At 44.6% G+C, this 22,980-nt stretch overlaps 1 protein-coding gene across 5 annotated transcripts in view; it reads left to right on the top strand.

Moving 5' to 3' along the window:
• Positions 1–20,795, top strand: part of POU2AF2 (POU class 2 homeobox associating factor 2) — a 494,391-nt gene extending 473,596 nt beyond the window's left edge. For all 5 annotated transcript variants that reach the window (XM_086679169.1, XM_086679170.1, XM_086679168.1 and 2 more), the window contains 3 exons: positions 14,791–14,833; positions 17,878–18,176; positions 20,033–20,795. In XM_086679169.1, the coding sequence (XP_086535295.1) occupies positions 14,827–14,833; positions 17,878–18,176; positions 20,033–20,434 (708 nt within the window). In that variant the 5' untranslated portion in view covers positions 14,791–14,826 and the 3' untranslated portion in view covers positions 20,435–20,795. The remainder of the gene's footprint in view (positions 1–14,790; positions 14,834–17,877; positions 18,177–20,032) is intronic.
• The last annotated feature ends 2,185 nt before the right edge of the window (positions 20,796–22,980 follow it).

The raw sequence follows: 22,980 nt of genomic DNA, 5'->3' as shown, positions 1-22,980 counted from the left end.
TCTCTCTCCCCTACTTGTGCTCTGTCTCTCTCTTTCAAAAGCGAATAAACCTTAAAATTTTTTTAAAAAATAAAATATATGTCATTGATAATAAAATATATGTCATTTATCAACAAGAAGCCCAGTGGCCTTGAGAGGATGGCACTCACATCTGTTTTGCAGTTGAGAAGAGTAAATGTCAGGTAGAAAGTGATGGAGCTTAGATGTGACCCAGGTTTGTTGGATTGCTTCCTGTTGCCTTTTTAATTTACATTTCTGGTCCAAGGAAGGACTAGCTTTGGAATAACCACTTTGCCTCAGGGCTTCTGCTTCAGATTCCATACATGATGTTGGGTCTTGGTCATGACCTTTGCTCCCTCTCAACCCACCGATCCCTGCAGTGCTTCTGTAGGTTGTTTAGATGATGCCACACCCAGCCTGAACCAGAAGCAGCACTCTCCTTTCCCGTGACACCCAGACATCCTAGAAAGAACTAGACACAAAAAGTTCTTAATTTCCTTCTAGAACCTATCTCTAGCTCTGTCCTAGAACTTGCTTCCAGAATATTCCCTGTCATTCCCCACCACTCCTGCACCTCTGGTCTCTTGGGCTCACCATGGCACCTGGCCCTCTCTATAAAAAGAGGAAAACATTTCCTGAACCGGAGTCACAGCATACCATCTGACCTTGCAGCACCCTTTGCTGCCCTCCTGGAGATCCCTAGGTCCTTCCTCACCGAACCCATTTCTCCCTGACCTTTCTTCTTCCCTATCGCTTACTCTCTTGCTATGACTTTCAATGAAGTGCAGTTCCTTTAGTATTATCTAGCTGCCTGAGAAGCTGGTATCCCCTGGCTTGGTCCTGGGAATGGATATAGAATGCCACTCCACCACGTGAGAAGGCAGAGACCCTGTGGGCTCCCTCTTGAGGGCTGAAAGAGATCCATGAACCTAGGGAAAAGCAGAGCTTACCATCCGAGTTGGCCTGCTGTCCCTGGTGATCCACCGTTTAGATGCTCCCCCAGTTTCCATGCGGTCTCCCATAGTTTTACACACTAAAGGCTCCTATGCATATTCCTAACAAATATAATAGCCACTAAGGAAAGGGGAGAGTAATTTCCTTATGCTGTCAACTTCTTATGAAAGTATGGGAAAAGATGAAGAGAGGGGACACCAATGGTCTCATTTCCTAGACACTAAGCCAATTTTTAGTATTCCATGCTAAAGACAGACAGAAGCCTTGACTGATATCAAAATCTAATTTTAATCCAGAAATACCTCCCCAAACCTACTAGAACTTGGACAATTTATATCTTGGGCTACTTCACTATGGTATTCTAATGGTGGTGCGACAACAATGAAGACGCCGAAAGAAGAAAGAAGCAGCTGTAAATAAGACTACGAACTGATTATCCATGCTTTAAATTTAGGGAGTTGGCCACACCCTCCTTCTTCAAGGAAGAAGTCACAGCCATTGCAGCACTGTCTTGTCAAATCTAAGAACAGAGCATGTATATGTTAAATTGAATCCATGGTTAGAAGAAGGGTACGATTTGGACAGTGGTCCCAAGCTCTGAAGACATACAAAGTGCAAGAAATACCCATACTCTCTTCCCTGCTTTCTTAAAACTTACTATACAAATTATGTTTGGAGCACCCGGGTGGCTCAGTCAGTTAAGCATCCAACTTCGGCTCAGGTCATGATCTCACAGTTTGATAGTTCAAGCCCCGTGTTAGGCTCTGTACTAATGCAGAGCCTGCCTGGGATATTCATTCTCTCTCTCTCTCTCTCTCTCTCTCTCTCTCTCTCTTCTCCCTGTCCCTCCCATGCTCTCTCTCTCTCAAAATAAACTCTCCTAATTATGTCACCTCTCATCCTACAATGTGACTTTACTTCAGTAAGATTTCCCCAGTTGCCTGCGCACAGCAGAGGGCCATCGGATGACCCAGTGTGTGTCTTTCTGCTTTGCTAGTGTTTTATTTTTCTTATTTTTTAGAAGTACTTGCTCTCTTTGTGGTGATTACTAAATCTCTTAGGAAAACTATAATTTTTCTTTAATAAGTACATTTCACTTGCCCTTGCTACTTTTTTTCTGAATTGCCAGCAGGCGGATCCATTTATTTGTAATGTTCCATTTATTTGTAATGTTTTCGAGGTGATCAGGGTCCACCCTGGGAGTGTCTTGCCCCTAACCTTTTGCTCCCTCTTACAGCTCAGCGCTTTGCATATTGCTTGTTAACATTGCCAACCAACCCCCTTCATGAGCCCAGAAAGAATGAAAAAAGAAAAAAAATTTTTTTCTGAGCAGGCAATGCTTTCTAAACTCAAAATGTCAATGTTTGAATACAAGAGGTACATATTATGTCCTTGGCACTCATTTGAATGAATGCTTGATCTATGCCTTTCAAAATAGCCCATTGTCTGACTTTAATTAGCCCACTATCCTGACTTGTTTATAGAACTGAACCACATTTCCAGGGCTCTGGATGTTCTCCACCCAACCACCTGCTCCTTCACAATTGCAGAATTTCTTAAAAAATAATAATAATAAAGGCAGACCTTTTGCAAGCAACTTATTTTTTCAGCTGCTCTATTGGTTCTGAGGTTGTTGTTGTTGTTGTTGTTGTTGTTGTTGCTTAACTATCACGAAATCTAAAATATTTCCTGGTGGTGAATTCTTTCATGCAGCTTGCAAAAATAATCAGGTTTGCAGTGAAACTGCCATGGCAAGTCCGTCTGGAAGGGCTAAAGTTCTACAGATTCTGTTCTGGCCATGGTGTGCAGGACCATTTATCAACGAGCATCCCAGTGGCTGCCGTTGTTATTACTTAGCTACATAAATACAAATAGCATTCCAAAAGCACCCCGGGGGTAAAAAAAAAAAAAAAAAAAAAAAAAAGCGTTTCCTTTTGTAAACTTAGGCAACAGAAATCACTTACCCACAGAGACAGCCTGGACATAGTTTTGTGCCAAGCAGGAGAGTTTTAACAGTAGAATTTCAAGAAATTGTCAGAAGGTTGGAATTGTATAACTGTGTTAGCTCTCCCAAGGACGTAAAATAGTCCATACACCAGAAATGTAAGACACTTGGAATCACAGTTGTTGTTTTTTTAATTTTGAGATTTGCAATAAAGAAAGGACCTGAATTCTATTTTTAAACTTTTATTAACTAGGTATTTTAATTACAAAAGGATGCATGGGAAATTTTCAAACAGAATAGAGGGTATAAAGTAAATAATAGAAGTCCATGACCTCTCCTGCTTACCCATTCCCCTTGTTCTATTTCCCATACTGAGTTTCATGTACAGTCTTCCAGAATTTTTCTATGACACTTTATTAGAAAGAAATTAAGTTGCTATACCAACAAGTCAATGAACATCAAAATCTGTGTTCAGTATTTACAAGCACTATTATAAAAATGCATAAATTAATGTTCTCCTGGTAAATCCCCTCCCCCAAGAAAGAACCTCAACAAGACTTTTAGTGTTCCTTTTAACTCTATACATTTGAAGGCCTTAAGCAAATCATTTAACCCTTTTATGTTCTCCGTTTTATATCGATTACATAGTACCTACTTTGCCAGAGGCTGGTGATAATGAAAACAAACTGCGCAAACCCAGATGAGCTGTTTCTTTGCGAGATAAATCCTCCTCTGTAATCTAGGCTTTGTAGACATGTGGCAAATGTTTTTAAGGATACGTCTGTCAATATTCCTTCCTCACAAATTTTTATTGGCTTCTGGATTGGACCTGTACAACATATTATCAAATCATTTAAGAACGTAGGGGTTTTTGCTTTGTGAAAGTACAGCGTGAGGGAGAAGGGCCAGCCCCCTCTTTATACCCAAGCATCAGTGGGGAAGGTGGTGATAAAGAAGAAAAGACAGAAAGAGCCCTGGGAACTGGTACACTGGGACAGGTGGCCAGCAGCCCTCAACACTCCCACGGCGAGGATCAACCCTTGGCAGGCTCTAACACAAAGCCAAAGAGAGTTTGGAAAAAAAAAAAAAAAAAATCACCTGCTGGCCTCCTGACACTCCTCCCCTAAGGAGAACCATCAGACCCTCACCGCTGGACCTCTGTTCAGTTACAAGAGCCCTTGCCCTCACCCATCGTCCATTTCTGACCCATCATTTTCAGCACCAGTTTAAATTTCCTACAATACCACTAACCACTATGTCTGCATAGCTAAGGAACTTCTCCACGACCATTGCCTGCTACTGGACCCTTTATAAGCTGGTTCCCACACCCTCCACCAGCTTCTCTTCAGCTTTCTCTCTGCACACTTCCTGCACACATTTCCGTGTCTGTGACACGCTAGCCTCACATTCAAGCCTTTGCTTTTCTCCTCAAGTACAATGCCCCTTACCCTGTCTGCTTACTGATCTCCTTTCATCCTTCAAAACTGGACTCAGATCCCTCCCACGATATAGTGTCTTCAGTCACCTTCCCCCAAGACGGCAACTCACCTCCACCCCCAGCCCTCATGCTCACCCCCACCCCCCACCCCCCATCTGCACTAAATCAAGCTACATCCCTTCCTGGCTTTGCAACCTTGGACAAGTCCATTATACCGTCTATTAGTTTTGCAGTCTGTAGTCTAGAGATAATAACTTACAACCATCTATTTCACTAGTGAGGATTTAACGATAATGTTGCACAAATCATTTAGTGCAGAGCAGAAGACACAAATCACAAAAATAGGAGCCATTAATAAAAACGATGAAACACACACCCATATATGTCAACTGCTTGGTACAGAATCTGGCATGAAGTAAATATTCATGAAATGCTAGTCCTCCCAACCCCATTTATACAGTTGTGCAACTGTCTTTCCTATGAAACTGTTGGCTCCCTAAGAACAGAACCCATGCCCTATCCTTTTTATTTCTGGAAATTACACAATCCTGATGCATAGTAGGCACGTGATACATTTTTACTAAATCAATTAAATATGTAGAGTATGTACCATGCGCTTGGAAACTAGGACTCCAATATCTCCCACAACATAACGGACTCAGTCACTTTCCCCAAGGCAGTAACTCCCCTCCACTCTGCCTCCACATTGTATCATCTAGCCTGGATTGGCATCCGTGAGTTACTTTTTCCTGGGTACATCTGCATCAGCTACTTATTGCTGCATGAGAACCTACCCTGACCTTAGGAGGTGATGAGACTTACATATTCTTTCTCACAATCCTGTGAGTCGGCCGGATGTTCCTCGGGGCTCAGTCATGCGGTTGCACTTAGCCAGAGCTTCCACCATGTTGGAAGTCCAAGATGGCCTCCTTCCCATATCTGGCAGTCAGTTCTGGCCCTCGGCAGGAGTGATGGAATTCACTTCCACAGTCAGTCATACTCCAGGAGCTGAGACTGACTTGTTGAAGAGGAGATCATAAGGCAGGATTTCAAGCAAAGGTGAAACTGCAAGTGCTCTTGATGCCTAGAGTTTGAAGTGCACACATCATCACCTCTGCTACATGCTGTTAGTCAGAGAAAGTTACAAAACCATCCTAGACCTGAGGGGTAGCGGGACAGACTCCACTTCTTAATGGGGGGTGGGGGGGTGGGCTGCAAAGAAACTGTGACCATATTTAATCTACCACGAACTGGCTTGTCTCCCTAAGTGGATCCCAATCCAAGCCTCTGAGTGGCGTTTTGTCTACACAGCACTGTGACATGCACATCAGAGGTGCCCGGGAAATATCTGATTTGACGGAAGGGGCATGTGCAGAGAACTTGCTTGTTAGGTCACTGAGAGCTTGACAGAGCAGAAATATGGGAGGCAGAGACTCTGGGTTTACAGCTAGTTCCGTAATTTACTAGACATGGGATCTTGGGCATATCATTTATCTTCTCAGATGCTCGGTTTCCTTGTTTATAAAACTGAGGTGATAGCATTTAGTTTATAATAAGATAGCCTTATAGAAAGCACCTGGCACATGGCAGATGCTTCTAACTATAGTTCCTATTCACTGTGGAATATTTTTCTTCCCTATGGCTAATTACCATGGAACTCAGATAAGTGGCCCACAAATCAAAACCTGTTTCAAACTTTGCAAAAGTAATAAAGTTCATTAGAGCAAGGTTAGTATAGTTTATTCACAGTATAAGATTTCACACCAATCAGAATGCTCCTGGTTCACTGCATGGTTTAACATTAAGTAAGGCATCTGATTCTCTATGCCCATTGTCTTCTGGAAGAAGAAGATATTCCAACCTAACACGGAGATCCACTGAAAGACTAATTGTGTTACATCCAGCATCAACTTTACATTAATTTCAAAGCTGGAGGAAAATCGTATGACTTATGATGGGTCTAAATTCAGATATTATTTTTTTTTAAGTTTATTTATTTATTTTGAGAGAGACAGAGATAGTGAAAGTGGGGGAGGGGCAGAGAGAGGGAGACAGAGAATCCCAAGCAGGCTCCACGCTGTCAGCTTGGAGCCCAACATGGGGCTAGGAGTCACGAAACCGTGAGATCATGACCTGAACCAAAACCGTGAGTCGGACGCTTAACCGACTGGGCCACCCAGGTCCCCCTAAATTCAGATATTAAAACAAGGTTTTAGAATGTACAGTATAGTATCCTCAACCCCTCTCTCAACCATAGGTGTGATGACAATGAGGTATTAAATATATAGACGGCTATGAATTCCTTTAAAGGGGAGCCCAGCTGGGTGCCTGTGTGCCTGGGTAGCACCTGGGTGGCTCAGTCAGTTAAGCATCTGACCTTGGCTCAGGTCATGATCTCACAGTTCATGAGTTCAAGTCCCTCATGGGGCTCTGTGCTGACAGCTGGGAGCCTGGAGCCTGCTGATGTACCTCCCTCTTTCTCTGCCCCTCCTCCTCTCACACTCTGTCTCTCTGTCTCTCTCTCTGTCTCTCTCTCTCTCTCTCTTTCAAAAACAAATAGAAATTTAAAAGGAAGCCCAGCTATCCACGAGTGGCTATGATTATTATTAGTAATTAGTAATAATTACTAATTAGTAGCAATTATCTTTAAGATTAAAGAGCCACATTCTAAAGTATGTCATTAGAATTTAGAAATAAATTATATAACAGTATGAAAAATCTTATACTAGTCGGAGATCTTTTCCTTTTACATTTCAGTATATTTCTTCAACCAGATTGGCAACTGAAAATATTATTGGGTCATAAAAATGACAATAAATGTACTCAAGGTGAAACTCCTAATCTTATCACTTCACTACCTGGATGACCCATTAGTTCAAATTAACTCATTTTCATGGAGGGGCTTTTGGGGCAGCTGTGAGGCTGCTGTGTTAGCTACAGGAAGTTGCAGCCTGGCAAATTTCATTCAAATATAAACCTCTGAATTTGGCTACCTGGCATTGTGAGATCCTGTTGTTTGCTATATGCAAACTAAAAATTATATACCATCTTGCTTGGTCAAAAGTTATGGGCTCTTCAGTATTAATTTCAATATTATTTCTGGAGAATTCATATGATCAGAGGCAACTGTGTGAACATAGTATCTTGAAACAGGAAGAAGGGGACGTGAGCTTTCCCTTCACACGTGCGATGACAGCGAGGGCGCGTGCTAAAGACTCACGTGGTAGCCTGTTCCTCCTCAACCTATGAGGTCTGAGAAGGAGATGGGGATTAAGTGCCAGCCCTGAACTCTGTCCAGGGAGATTCTTTCCAGTCCCTACACAGGGCCGTTGGAACTCAGTTCTATGTTCTGTGAGGCCAGTTGACAGGGTGCGTGATCATTGCCTTTTATATCCACCCCCCTAAATATTTCCCAGGCCACCACAGAGAGGGCAGTGCTCAGTATCGCTATAAAACAACTAATCTGATGGAAATGTTTTAGGTCATGATTATAGTGGTGGGTCACAGGAGTCTGTCAAAATTTGTCAAAATTCATCAAGTTGTATGTTTAAAATTTGGGAATTTTATTATATGTAAATTGCACCTCAGTAAAGCTGACCCCCCAAAATAGTATATCCGTTGGAGGACTAAGGAGATAGATAGATAGATAGATAGATAGATAGGTAGATAGATAGATAGATATATGTAGGTGTCAGACAGGAAAGTGGCAGTCTTCTTTGTGAGCTTTGGTATAATTACATGCTCTCTCTGGATGTCCCCAAGTCTCCTATATACTTAAAAAAAATTAACTACATAGGAAATTTTTCTATTTTTATTTTTGAGATATTAAAATGCTTGGAGGACAGCATGGCATATTAGTTAATGAATAGGATCTGAAATTCCAAAGGTCCTTATTTGAGTCCATCCACCACGATCACCATCACCTCCACCCATTTGGGAACTTGGGTTATTTCTCTACTCTTCAGTTCCCTCATCATTGAAATGAGAATCATATTCCCTCTCTTTAGGGACTGTGGTGATAATTAAATGAGATAATACATATAACACATCTGGGCACATGCTTAACAGTTTGTCTATGAAATGGCAAGTATGGGTTTATGAATTACTTCTATTGTAATTTAAATCTCTGTGAGAGAATTTGGAAATTAGGAGGAAATAAAATATTTTGTGCTGTGTAAAAAACAGAAAGGTATCTATGTCTAATTTAGGTACTCAATATTTAGGTACTCAATTGTTTGGGTCAGACTAGATGGTCTGGGGGTGGGGAGATCTCACCCACGACAAAACTGGGTCCTGCATAAAACACATTTTAGTAAGAGTTTGTTGACTTGGCAGGAAGTAAGGGAAGTCTCCAAGGCTGGGGGAAGAGAGTGCTGGTATGGGAGGCTGGGGAAACTGTTTGATGAGAAATTAAGACATTGAATGATGAGAAGGTGATCACACCAAAAAGGCAAGTTCCCCTGAGAACAGGTGTCCAAGTTAGCTTTGTGCATGACAGTCCTTAAACAGTTGCCAAGGTTGGAGCTGAACTTGGGACTCCAAGATTAACCGGGGAACCGGGAAGGGAGCTGGCTCCCCAGAAATACAAACATAAATCTTCTGGAGGAAAACAATCTCAAATTAGAACCCCAGATTTTCACAGATGAAGGTTAACCAGATATGAGTTTCAATCAAAGATTGCCAAATGCATAAGGAAGCAAACCAGGATGAGTGAGAGTCAGCATAAACAATAAACAATACATTCAAATGCCTAAAGCTTTTAGGTATTAGAACTACCAAATACAAAATACGCAGTCACTTAATAAGTAGCAAACATTCAACCTGAGACTAACAGAAATCACTAGGTGGTGGATTTTTTTTAAAAAAACCATGTGGAATTTATATAAATGAAAAAATATGTATTCATTGACAATGTTTAAAACACAATGTATGAGGGGGAACCTGGGTGGCTCAGCTGGTTGAGCGTCCAACTCTTGGTTTCAGCTCAGGTCATGATCTCGCAGCTTTGTGAGTTTGAGCCCCACATTGGGCTGTGTGCTGGCAGTGTGGAGCCTGCTTGGGATTCTCTCCCTCCCTCCCTGTGCCCCTCCCCCACTCACACTGTCTCTGTATCTCTCAAAATAAACAAACTTATAAATAAATAAATAAATAAATAAATAAATAAATAAATAAATAAAACGAATTAGCTGAAGAAAGAATTAGTGAACTGGATGTATTTCTGAAGAAGTCGATAGCAATTTATACCCAAATATAGAACAGAAAATCATGGCTAGAGAGAGTATAATGGGAGCTTTTCAGTATAGAGGGTGAAGATAAAAGGTTTAACAAACATCTTCACAGAGCCCCAGAAGGAGAGAATGCGGACGATACAGACAAGACAATATTTAAAGAGAGGACAGTTGAAACTTTTCCAGAGTTAAAATGAGGTCACTTTGAAGAAATTTGAAGACAAAGGAGTATATTAAAAAGCAGAGACTTTAAAAATTGGCAGAATACCTGAAGAGATTTTTTTTCCAGAGAAGACATCCAGATGGCCAATAGACACCTGAAAAGATGCTTAACATCACTCATCATCAGGGAAATGCAAATCAAAACCACAATGAGGTATCACCTCACACCTGTCAGAATGGCTACAATCAAAAACACAAGAAACAATTGTTGGGGGGATGCGGAGAAAAAGGGAACCCTTGTGCACCGTTGGTGGGAATGCAAGGTGGTACAGCCACTGTGAAAGACAGTATGGGGGTTCCTCAAAAAGTTAAAAATAGAAATACCATATGATCCAGTAATTCCATGACTGGGTATTTACCCAAAGAAAACAAAAACACTAATTCAAAAAGATATATGCACCCTTACGTTTCTTGCAACATTATTTACAATAGCCAACTTATGGAAGCAGTCCAAGTCTTTCAACATATATATATATATATGGGGGGAGGGGATGGGTGAATTAGGTGAAGGGAATAAGAGGTCCAAACTTCCAGTTATAAAATGAATGTCATAGGGATGAAAAAAAAGTACAGCCCAAGAAACATAGTCAATAATATTAGAGTAACATTGTATGGTGACAGAGGGCACCTCCACTTACCGTGGGTAAGCACTGAGTAATGTGTAGAATTGACAAACCCCTACATTTGTACACCTGAAACCAATGTAACATTGTATTCAACTATACTTCCACAATAATTTCTTTTTAAAAAGCATAAAGGAAAGAAAAATTGTCTAAAGAATAACTATAAGGTCAAGAGCAATCATGGAAGCTGAGACAGTGGGGTGACATCTTTGAAGTGGTGAGACAGGAAGAACTATAAAGTTACATTTGTGAACCTGGCAATGTTCCCTTTTAAGTACAAGAGAAAAAGAAATGATATTTTCAGGGTAAATAAAAACTGAAGCATTTTACCACCAACATCACCTACAGGAAAGGAATTTTCTGAAGGATTACTTTTTAGAGAGAGGGGGTGAGGGGCAGAGAGGAAGGGAGAGAGCATCTCAAACAGGCTTTACCCAGGTGCCCCTGAACGATTACTCCAGAAGGAGGAAAATGAATCCTAAAAAAAAAAATAGTCTGGAGGAAGAGTAAGCAAAGAAAATAGTGAATACATAAGTAAATCTAATACAGATTTACTTAATAAAATGATGATGGGGAGCCTGGGTGGCTCAGTCGGTGAAGCATCTGACTCTTCATTTCAGCTCAGGTCATGATGTCACAGTCAGGGAATCGAGCCCCAAGTCAGGCTCTGCACTGATATCTCCGAGCCTGCGTGGGATTCTCTCTCTCCCTCTAGCTCTGTCCCTCCCCTGCTCACTCTCTCTGTCTCTCTCTCTCAAAATAAATAAGTAAACTTTTTAAAAAATGATGATAATTATGATGTCTAATTGGAAAGATGCAATATAAAGAAACAACCTAAAATGCCGGAAAATAGCACAGTCACATAAATTAGGGAGAGGCCTAGTGAGAGCTAATGTTCCGAGGGCTTTGTCAGTGGGAGTTTTCAGGTATCGATCGTAGTCTTTGTTAAATACACAAGGTAAAATTTTGTGGGTAACCATAAACAGTGAAAACACACTGGTAATTTCCACAGCAGGTAGAAAGCAAAACTGTGTAGGAGAAATGAACACAAGAGGCTTCTTTTCACCAAATCATAAATAAAATCAACGAGACCCGTAACTGGGAAACTGCTGTAGGGTCTTTGGGTATTGAATCTGGGTTGGGGGAGGGTACAGCGCTCCAGTTCCACGGGAATGAGGGGGCCTGGGCAGAAGGAGAAGGGGTGTGAGGAGATCCCCGGGACTGGCTCGTGGCACAGGTGAATGACAGGAAAGCTTTCACAGCAGAGATGTGTAGGGCGTAGACTGGGCCTTATCCACGCCTTGGGGAAGAGGCTTGGACGAAGAGCCGTGGGAGAGCAGAATAGGGAGCTGACACTTTCGTCCATCAGGTTGGGCCTGTGTCCGCGTCTCACAGAAGCCTTCGGCCTGGCCCAGCCTTGGCCAGAGTGGCTTAAGGGCAGCAGGCAGGGAGAAAAGGTGGGAGAAGGGAAGCAGGACATCTCCCCTGGCCGGCATTCAGGACACAGCCCACGGACACCCGGAAGGAGGCGGACGCAGAAGCCAGAGGGTGTAGGCCTTGGTGCCCGCCTTCGAGAAAACACCCAGCCAGACAGAGCTGGGACTCGGAGGAACCCCAGGATAAGATGGGCCCCGCAACATGGGAAATTGTGCCCAAACACAAGTGCTTCTGTGCTTGATCACTGCTTCTTCCTTTGCTTCCCATAGAGATGTAGGCACCCCTGGCCCTGCCTGCCCGTGGTTCCCTTCTGCCACTTAGAAGTGTTAACTTATTGAACAGGAAGACACATAAATCAGAGCATGTTTAGAGGAACTTGCCATAGATTTGAAGGGGCATAAGAGCGCATGTGAGTGATAAGCACTATGTAACTGGCACTCACTTCCTGCTCACTCGATGCCAGGAGCCATTCTATGTGCTTGAATTATATGTGCATACCTACGTGCAGGTGTGATACAATTTGATGTTCACGTACCCAAGATCACACAGCTAATAAGAGGCAGAGCTGGGATTCAAACACATACACTCTGGGTCCAGAGTCGTCTTCGCTCAAATTAACTTGTGCTACTTCTGAATGGGTGGAGAACACTTTGGCTTGGACGACGTCGAATTCCAGTTTGGTGCTATGAACTGAATGTTCGTCGACTCCTCAGAATTCATATGTTAAAGCCCTGACCCCGCCATGTGATTGTGTTCGGAAATGGGGCCTTTCGGAGCTGATTGGGTTATGAACGCGGAGCCCTTGTGATTGGGATTAGTGCCCTCGTGGAAGAGACACATGAGAGAGATGATCTCTCTTTCTGCCACATGAAGACACAGTGAGAAGAGGGCCATGCTCAAACCACTCAAGAAGAGAGGTCTCCCCACCAAGAACCTGATCACGTGGGCACCCTTCCAGCCTCCGAGCTGGGAGAAATGTTTCCTGTTTAAGCCACCCCAGTCCATGGTATTTGCTGGTAGAGAAGCCCAAACTGATTAAGACCTTGGGGAAATGATGGATTGTCTCTGAGTATTTGGAGAGCCATATATGGAAGAAGGGTCAAACTTATTGTATATGGACCAAAAAGATGAGAAATAAGAAAATGATTCTCTTCTGCCTGCTTTGAGACAGTCAAAAGTGCCCAGAGAAGAAATGGGCTTTCACAGAGGGTGTTGGGCTCTCCATCCCTCGGAGCTCAACGCACTCAGCGTTAATAACATGGACAGGACCTTGGCATTGAGTGGGTGCTTGCACGAGGCTCTCCATAAAGTCTTCCAACTTGCGAGGGTCTGCAGCACCTTGAGCGCCAGGCTAAGAGCTCAGATCCAAAGAACTAGATGCTGAGGACTCTCAACTTTTGCAACAGCTATTTTTTTCCCTACACAACTTTGTTGGGGAGCATCGTGGAGCCAGAATTTGCAGTTGTATATTTTAAGACTCTGCATCCCCGGATACACTTCCTTCAGAGGTCAGCTTAGGTATCACCTGCCCCAGGATGTGCTCCTCACCCCATCCCCAATACGAGCTTTGGTGCCCCCCTCACTCCACCTTTCCGCGACCAGGCCACTTCTCACACACTCCACTGAGTTGTCTGTTTCTTTGTCACTCTCTGTGTTAGCTTCCCAAGACTGCAGTAACAGATTAACTACAAACGGAGTGGCTTAAAATACCAGAAATGTACTGTCTCACAGTTCTGAGACTAGAAGTCCAAAATCAAGGTATCAGCAGGGCCAGACTCCCTCTGAAGGATCTAGGGAAGCACACCTCCCTGCCTCTTCCAGCTGCTGGTTGTTGCCGGCCCACAGTCCTCGGTGGTCCTCAGCCTGACGTTGTATCACTCAAACTTCTACTTTCTGTCTTCACGTGTCCTTCTCCCCTCTGTGTCTGTGTCTCTGTGTTTCTCTCTCCTCTTTTTATACAGACACCGGTCACGCTGGATTTAGGGCCCGCCCTCATTCAGTATGACCTCCTCTTACTTTAACGAGTTGTGTCTTCAAAGGCCCTATTTCCAAATCAGGTCACATTCACAGGTACTGGGGTTAGGACTCCCATACATCTTCTGAGGGGACATAACCAAACAGACAACATCCCCCAACCTCCCATGATCACTAGACCGTGGGCTCTTTGAGGACTGTATCTTTATTCCACACAGTTTTATTGTGTCTACTATGAACCACATTCTGTTCTGGGGACTGAGCACAAGCCACAGTCAAGGTCCCTACTCTGGCTGGAGCTTTGATTCTACATAAAGGCAGACCGTAAAACAGTGACCACTCAGTGCTGAAGCCAAATGCCAAACATACGTATGTGTGTATATAAAGCACATGGTATATATTTGATACTACCACAAACAGTAAAAAAAATGAAGTACAAATTATTCCATTTCATCCAGCCTGAGCTTTTCGGCATGTTTACTAGAATCGAACTTTGGTTTCTAACTCTGTCCCTCATAAAACTTTGTACTCTGACACTTGAAGTTTTTATTTTTTTAATGTTTATTCATTTTTGAGAGAGAGAGAGAGAGAGAGAGAGAGAGAGAGAGAGAGACAGAGCATGACCAGGGGAGGGGCAGAGACAGAGGGAGATGCAGAATCTGAAGCAGACTCCAGGCTCTGAGCTGTCAGCACAGAGCCTGATGCACAGAGCCTGATGCAGGGGTCTAACCCACGAACCATGAGACGGTGACCTGAGCTGAAGTCGGAGGGACGCTTAACCGACTGAGCCACCCAGGCGCCCCGCTGATACTTGAATTCTTAACCTAGGTTGCCCTCCCAGTTCAGCCCCCAAGTAATGTTTCTTAGTATCAGGATATAAACCTTATCAAATGTATCCCTAATCTTTTCTTTTTTTTTAAATTTGAACTCGGAACTAAAGAAAACACTAACACTCTCTTTGCCTTCCAGAGCGGAGTCAGCAACTCCCCGTCTCCGTTTGCCCAGATGCCAGGTGAGTGCTGAAGCTCAACAAGCAGTTACTTAATTCCCTTTTGAGTTTCAGTCCGGCGTTGGGGTTTCCATTCTTTTATAACTGCCTTACAGCACCTCCGAAATTTTACTTTTTCAAACAAGTTATTTTTAAAATAGAAAATCAGCGAAGACAGACCTAATTCAATCATTCCTGAGTTTGGAATTCATTCTGTCTTGAAGGTGGCCTTTCCATCCCTGGCCTCGCAGAAGCTTAGTGAGCGAAAGCAGTAACAGGCCCTCGATACGGTTTTAAAATGTGCACAATTCTGGGACCATGATCCGAGAGATTATGCGCCTGCTTTGAAACAGAAAGGCAGGTGAAGAAACTACCATTTATGGAGGGCTCTCTGTACATCAGGCACCTTAAGCGTTTGGTATTCATTTCAATACATATGTGTCCTTCGGTGCTCCTGCAGAGGTGGGAAAGGGGCATTCTGATTCTTAGCAAAAGTGTTGGGGATGCCTATGCACACGTGCACACGCATGTGCACACTAACACACACTCCTTTCAGAGCCCAAACTCGGAGATGGCATAGGCCTTCTCAAATGATTTTAGGAAGCTTCGCAGCTGGATAAGAAAAGGAATAAGGGCCAAAAGGAGACCCCGCATATCTGAATGTCTGTACGTTGTGTTTCCCAAACATGTTTATCATCCCTGGAATCTGGCTACATCTGCTCCCTCCTATAGAAGGAAATTTTTGCAGCTTCCCGTACTTTCCAGAACTATTCCTCCTCTTTTTAAGGAGAAAAATATACACTTAAGAAAGCACAAGGGTTTGTGTTGTTTTTTTTTTTTTTTTCCTTTCTTTCTTTTCTTCATGGTTGTTTTTATTTGGAAACTGGGAATATAGACATGAGATCCTAGAAGACTTGTTTACATATTCTTCATTCTCCACTCAGCTTCAGTCACTCCCGTGGATACAAATTCATGGCATGAAACAGAATTTTCTTTATTGATATTAATTTTCACTTGCACATATTTTTTTTTTTCCCCCCTGTGGACGTATGCTTATGATGAAACCCCTGACTGCAGCTTTCAAATTCATGAGCAGATTAGAAGTCTGGAGCTATAGAATTTCAGATGACAGAAGGAGTGGAATTTGCTCTGAGTTTCTACGGGGAATTTTGATATCCTCCGAATGAATGAATAAATTTACATATAATTGTTGAACACGGTGTTATGCTGCTGGATTTACAGCAAAATATACGACGTAAGCCCTGACCCCCATGGAGCTGTCAGGTAGATTAGAAAGAGGGCTGCAACTCAGCTGAGGGAGTAGTGAGCATACTATAGAGTTCCACACCTCGTGTCAAGGGCCAAAGTCCTGTGTCGGTGGAGTAATGGATGACTGTGTCACGATAACAAAGGGGTATGATCTCTGGAGAGGATAAGTAGAGAGTGGGTGGGACAGAGCTCCCACTCTGGCTGAGGGAAGGGAAGAAAGACAAGCTCAGCCCTTTTGTGACCTCAGGGCGCAGATCTTAGCTAATTAGACCACATCCACCACCAGCTGGAATAATTAAACCATCACTTGTACAGAGCTTGCGTCTACCTCCCGGAACATGTTCTAAATGCTAATGTGTTTCCTGCTACAGTGGAGCCACTGGGTCTGAAAGTCTTTAGCGAACACCTCGTTTTCCTTATGGGACAATTTCACTGGCCCTGCCGTAAATGAGACTCTTCTCAGGTTCATCTGGTTCCCCTGGTTTCACTAAGGGAAGCTTTCTGTGGGAGGTATTCCCTTCCCAAACTCGCCCAGGGCCCAGGTGAGCTGAGTCAGGGACTCGGCATGGACACAAGAGGGCAGCAAATAACACCAGACTCGTCAAAGCCAGCAAACACATTTTTTGGCAGTCCTCTTTCTGACATGGTTGCAGAGAAGCTCTAGCATCCCAAAGCAAGCAAGCCATTTCTTGATGCCTGCTAGGTATAAGACATCTGATAAAAGGTCAGTATACAAAGAGGTGGAAGCAGCATACAGCCTACCTCTGATTTGGGGGTGGGGTTATCCTATCACCTTATCTAAAGATACTGCATCTCCGATAACACACCCAGAAGCAGCCTGTTGTTAGCAGTCTTGAGTCTATGGGGACAGAGCTCAGAAGCTGTAAAAAAAAAAAAAAAAAAAGCTTCATTTCATATAATGTAAACGTCAAGGGATTCCTTTCCTTGTCTCCTTAAGCCCAAACTTTTCCCAGCACAGTGACTGGAACACAGAAAGTGCACAGTAAATGCACTTGGAGTGAGCGAATGAGAAGTTACGGCACCGTCTCCAATGAGCTCCTCTCCAAAGGCGGAATGAATTTTAAACATATTAGTTATTTGGGCTCGACCAGTTAGAAGGGGCAATGCAGCAATATTTAATGCTTTTCAAGACATTTCTCTATTTAAATGTTTGCTTTGGTGTTCAGCCCATGTTAGAAAGATGGTTTCCCCAAGAGAGATGAACATCTTGGAGGGGGGGGAAGGAAAGAAAGGAACACAAACCACGAGAGACTCTTAACGTTAGAGAACAAACTGAGGGTTGATGGAGGGAGGTGGGCGGGAGATGGGCTAGATGGGTGATGGGCATTACGGAGGGTACTTCTGGGGCACCCTGGTGGCCTAGCTGATGAAGTGTCTGACTCTTGATTTCGGCTCAGGTCATGATCTCAAGGTTTGTGAGATTGAGCCCCACAGTGGGCTCTGTCCTGACAGCAAAGAGCCTGCCTGGGATTCTCTCTCTCCCCCTCTCTCGGTCCCTTCCCAGATGGCGCTCCCTTTCTTAAAACAAATAAACTTAAAAAAAAAAAATGGAAGGCACTTATGATGAGCACTGGGTGTTGTATGTAAGTGATGAATCACTGAATTCTACCGACACCAATTTTGCACTGGTATGTTAACTAGCTAGAATTTAAATGAAAATTTGAATTAAAAAAAAAAAAAAAAAGACCGTTTCCCACGTGGAGGGTCTCAGCTGCAACAGATTTGCCTGGACTTCCCATGGAGAGATTGTTGCCAGTTTGTTTTTCCTTTGGCAACAGGTTCACCGGTAACGTCAGGTTACTATGGTGTCAGAAGATCTTTCCTCTCTGACTCGGATTTCCACAACACGAAACAGTTTGCAAACGACGTCTGCACCTCACCGGCGAAGCCCTTTCCCTGTGAGTCCCCCGCAGGGCAGAGCCACCCGGCCCTCCTGGATTCCTACTTCCCGGAGCCCTACGCAGACCACCGGCCCCCGCCGGGCCTGACCCCCAGCACCGGCTCTCTGTTCAGCGCCTCGCCCCTGCCGCCGCTCCTGCCTCCACCCTTCCCTGGGGACCCCACGCACTTCGTGCTTGTGAGTATGCAGGGGTCTCCCATTTAGGGAGTAAGGTGAGGTCTGGCCGGTCATTGCGCTTGGTAACCAGGTGGAAGTCGGGTCCGGCTTGCCCGGCACACCTCTGAGGCTGTTCTCCCAGGATACACTCCGAGAGGGGCCCTTCCTCAAAATCCACGCAGACCACGACCCCCGCAAGGTCTGTCTGTCTAGGGTCTTGGGAGGGGACAACTCTAAGGCAAGTTTATATCCATTTTGTTAGGACTCAACTCATTTTGCCAGACGCTCCCCCATCGTTCCCGCAGCACACAAGGAAAGCTCACTGAAGTGACATCTCCCACGAGACTAGGCTGTAATCTGCCAGGGCAGGCCACCAAGGTGTCTCCTAACCTCCCAGTCCCCCTGCGCCCTCTCCCACAATATTTCGTACCCTATAGAATCTTGTTCTTCCTCAATCCTAACAAAAGTGGTGAGTTCCTAAAGATCTGAAGAATACCAACACCCAACTTACAGAATACTGTAAAGCCTTCAACTACAAAGGAATGAATCTCTAAAGACGGGATTTTAGACAAAAGGGGGTGAATTCACCTTATGGAGTTACCTCCTCCAGCCAGGAACTCCTGTGTGCCTCTGTTCCTTTAATACTTGCAACGACTCAGGATACAATTCTTAAAGCCCCATTTTACAGATGAACAAAGTGAGGTACTCAGAGTGAGAAAGTTAGTCAGTGGCACGGCCATGAAGTGAACCCAAGTCTTTCCAGCTCTAAGCCTATGGAAGTCCTACCTCTTGGCTCTCTGAGGGCAAAAGCCCAGCATGTAGTTTAGAGATGTACTCCTCCCAGGAGCGGCCGGCGCTGGCGTCCCCACTGTGGAGACGGCATTCCAGGACCCCGGGTAGGGTGAAGCTTAAAAAGAATGCAAGACTCGTCAGGCTCTGGGCTGATGGCTCAGAGCCTGGAGCCTGTTTCCGATTCTGTGTCTCCCTCTCTCTCTCTGCCCCTCCCCTGTTCATGCTCTGTCTCTCTCTGTCCCAAAAATAAATAAATGTTGAAAAAAAAAATTTAAAAAAAAAAAAGGGGGCGCCTGGGTGGCGCAGTCGGTTAAGCGTCCGACTTCAGCCAGGTCACGATCTCACGGTCCGTGAGTTCGAGCCCCGCATCAGGCTCTGGGCTGATGGCTCAGAGCCTGGAGCCTGTTTCCGATTCTGTGTCTCCCTCTCTCTCTCTGCCCCTCCCCTGTTCATGCTCTGTCTCTCTCTGTCCCAAAAATAAATAAATGTTGAAAAAAAAAATTTAAAAAAAAAAAAAAGGGGCGCCTGGGTGGCGCAGTCGGTTAAGCGTCCGACTTCAGCCAGGTCACGATCTCGCGGTCCGTGAGTTCGAGCCCCGCATCAGGCTCTGGGCTCATGGCTCAGAGCCTGGAGCCTGTTTCCGATTCTGTGTCTCCCGCTCTCTCTGCCCCTCCCCTGTTCATGCTCTGTCTCTCTCTGTCCCAAAAATAAATAAATGTTGAAAAAAAAAAATTTAAAAAAAAAAAAAAAGAATGCAAGACATAGTACGTCGTAATGGGTAAAATGCTGTATAAATGTTTCTTTTATTCCCTCCTTTCACTCCTTTAGTGGTGTTTTCTGGGGAAAGGAATTGTAATAAATATAGAGAATCTAATTCTAGAGTAAGAAAGGAACGAAAACTCTCACCGCTGGTATTAGACACCAGAGGGAACAGGTGCCTGGTAAGGAAGCTGGAACAGCAGAGAGGGGACACCGAGTCCCCTCTGGAAGCCATGGTGTGACCACAGCCAGTGTCGGTGAGGAAATGTGTCCACGTCGGAGTATCATCTGATGACTAACCCCAGTGACCTTTCCGTTCTCCTCAGAGGGACTCATGGGAGCAAACGGTGCCCGATGGTCTCAGCCAGGCAGACCCCGTGCCCGCCGATACCCCGCAGACCTTGCCGCCCAGCACAGGATGTCTCTCGCAGCTGGAGTCTGGGACCAGCACTCAGCACAGGAGCTCCAGCTGGGGGGCCCCCCTAGCTGGGGCTCAGTCCTACTCCCTGCATGCACTAGAGGATCTGTATCATGTGCCGGGGTACCCCACCCCACCCCCGTATCCCTTCACCCCTTTCATGACCATGTCCAATGATCTACCGCACAAGGTGGTGCCCCTCGCCCCAGAGGAGGGGGTAGACGCCCCTTCCCTTCAGGACCCCTCTTCGTGGACCAAAGAAGACGGGAGCATGGCGTGGGGGTCATATGAGTGCCGTAGAGCTTACTGAAGGGAGCGCTGAAGGACTTCTGCTGGGCTTTTCTCTGAGTGGGGTTCTGTATTTCACGGACCATTTGCAGTGTGGTAGCTTATTCATTCAGAACCAGATTCTCAGAACAGGCCATCAGGACGCCCTTTGTCAACAGACCACGGGATTCATTTGTAATCCTCCCTACCACAGCCCCATGAAATACAACGTATGTTAATTCGGGACATCAGACCGTATTCTAGTGAGACACCTGAGAGCGATGCCTTTTTGGAACTTTAGTAACACCTTACATTCTGAATTTCTGTTCTCTTTGAACTATCATGTTTAGCGCTCGTAGTTTTCTTAAATTACATTAAAAAGTTTATGCAGATCGTGAAATACACTGATTCTCCTGTGCAGTTTTTCTTGGTGATGAGCTATGTGTGTCCTACAGTAAGAGAGAAAGCATAGGATACAGTGTAGATTAGGGCACGTAAAACCAAACTCATTTTGTACCATGGGATTTCTGAAGAGTAAAGTCTTATCCATGTGTCTCTCCTTAGTGACTTAAAAAGGGCCAGTAACAGATATGGTACCATATATAAATGCTTTATTGTGGTTAAAATTGGATGAGGTCAGGAGACTATGGCTTCATAAATACACAGCTTTGACTCTGCCCTAAAGCCTAGAATGTCAAAAAACAAGTCTAATCACCATCCCCCCCCCAGCAAAAAATAGGCCCCAAAGTTTCTTTGATCCATGATAGCCTTAATTAAGCTACATTGTTTCTCAGATGGAAAAATATATATATACTTATTAGAGTGGATTAGTGAAATGGGTGTTCTGTGATCAAGTAAGAATAAAGGAAATGCTGAGAGCAGGACTAGGCTGTCGACAAGAAACAACAGACCACAGAATACCAAGAAGCAAAGAGGCTTCGCAGGACAGATTTGTCACGTGTGCATCAGTAGCATTACACACAACATCCCCCATTTGAAGGAAGACCTTGTTGGTGGCTCACTGCTCAGAAATGTGTAGCTCCTATTGTGTATAAATGAAGAAACTGACGTCTGAAGCCTCTGTCTGTCTCATGTATAAGTTTGACTGCTGTAGATTCCTTTGCCAGTGGAGTTCACAAAGCCCATCACAAAAGCCTTGCATGCCCTTTGACTTTGCAAAGCATGAGTCAAGGCCCACAGGTCACACCCACACTCTTTCTATTACTCTCCTGCCACCTTCTTTTCCTTATTCCCTTATCACATTTTCCTGACCCCTCTGGTCCCTCTTGACCCAATGCCTTTTTCCTCCATCTCCTGGGGGCCCATTGCTCTCCTTTTCCACCTGGTTGCCTAAAGCCACTTAATATAGTTTTGATCACATCCTCTGTTATGGTGTCCTGTGCTTTACCCCATCTAGGTCGGAGTCCAGAAAAAGCAAATAAGGGCATTAATTCACACCTAGAAGTGACTAATTGATACTCCTCCTCTGTGCCTTCAATGGTATTTTCTGACTAAGCAAGTACACTCCCTGTTTATGGGGTGCCCGCAGAAATGCTTGGATAGGGAGCCTTCCTTTGCATCACACCCCTCAGCACCCTCCTGGGAGAGCAGCCCTGCAGAAGCAGATCAGGAAGGAGCACTGGTGGGTTCCCGGCCACTGAGCTGCCCCAGCTCTTCCCTCTCACCACCTCTTGTCAGCCTTATTTTCACTTCCCTCAACATTAGCTCTTGAGTGCAGTGGGGCAACTTGGGTGCATAAGAGAGCTGCTCTTTCTTCTTCTTTTTTTAAATGTTTATGTCTTTAGTTTGAGAGAGAGTGTGTGTACTTGCAAGCAGGGGGAGGGGCAGAGAGAAGAGAGAGAGAGAGAGAGACAGCATGTGCAAGCCAGAGAGCAGGAGAGGGGCAGAAAGAGAGGTAGAGAGAGAATCTGAAGCAGGCTCTGCGACAGTGCAGAGCCTGACGTGTGGCTTGATCCCATGAACTGTGAGATCATGACCTGAGCCGAAATCAAGAGTCAGACGCTCAGTCGACTGAGCCACCCAGGCACCCAGAGAGCTGCTCTTTAAGTCTGGTGAGACCTGACATCTCAGTCCTGGTCCCGGAATCGTTAGCAGAGCCCTCCCTCATCCAGGCCCCTGCACCAGAAAGAAAAGATTTGGCCTCTCTCTGGATCGAGGGTCTCCACAAGGGTCTCAAAAGCCATTTTTCTATATTGGTTATGTCCACTGCTGCTTACCATTGTTACTAAGAAGCACACAACACAATAGTAGTTGTGTAAACCAAAAACATGTGTCCACATCGCTTTAACTTTTGTCTGGTTGTTAACGCTGAATGTTAGACGTGCTCATTCCCCGTGGTTTGCTCTGCTCTTCTCATGTGTTACAATCGTCTCCTCACAACCTGAAGATGCACTGACTCTCAGGTAAGTACAGCTCCACAACCAGACCTCAGACCGGGGTAAGTGCAGCGAGCTCGGTGCACTCTATACTCTCCTTGAAGCACTGTAGCATTTAACAAAATTAATTTACAAGCAAGGAGACCTGCACAGGCCCATGCGGCGCCTAAGTATCCATTTTGGCCGCCCAGTC

The sequence above is a fragment of the Puma concolor genome, chromosome D1, assembly GCF_028749965.1.
Source record: "Puma concolor isolate L17-30 chromosome D1, mPumCon1.1.hap2, whole genome shotgun sequence".
Classification (NCBI taxonomy): Eukaryota; Metazoa; Chordata; class Mammalia; order Carnivora; family Felidae; genus Puma; species Puma concolor.
Note: the sequence above shows the minus strand (reverse complement) of the source record. Positions and strands in the feature narration are given on the sequence as shown.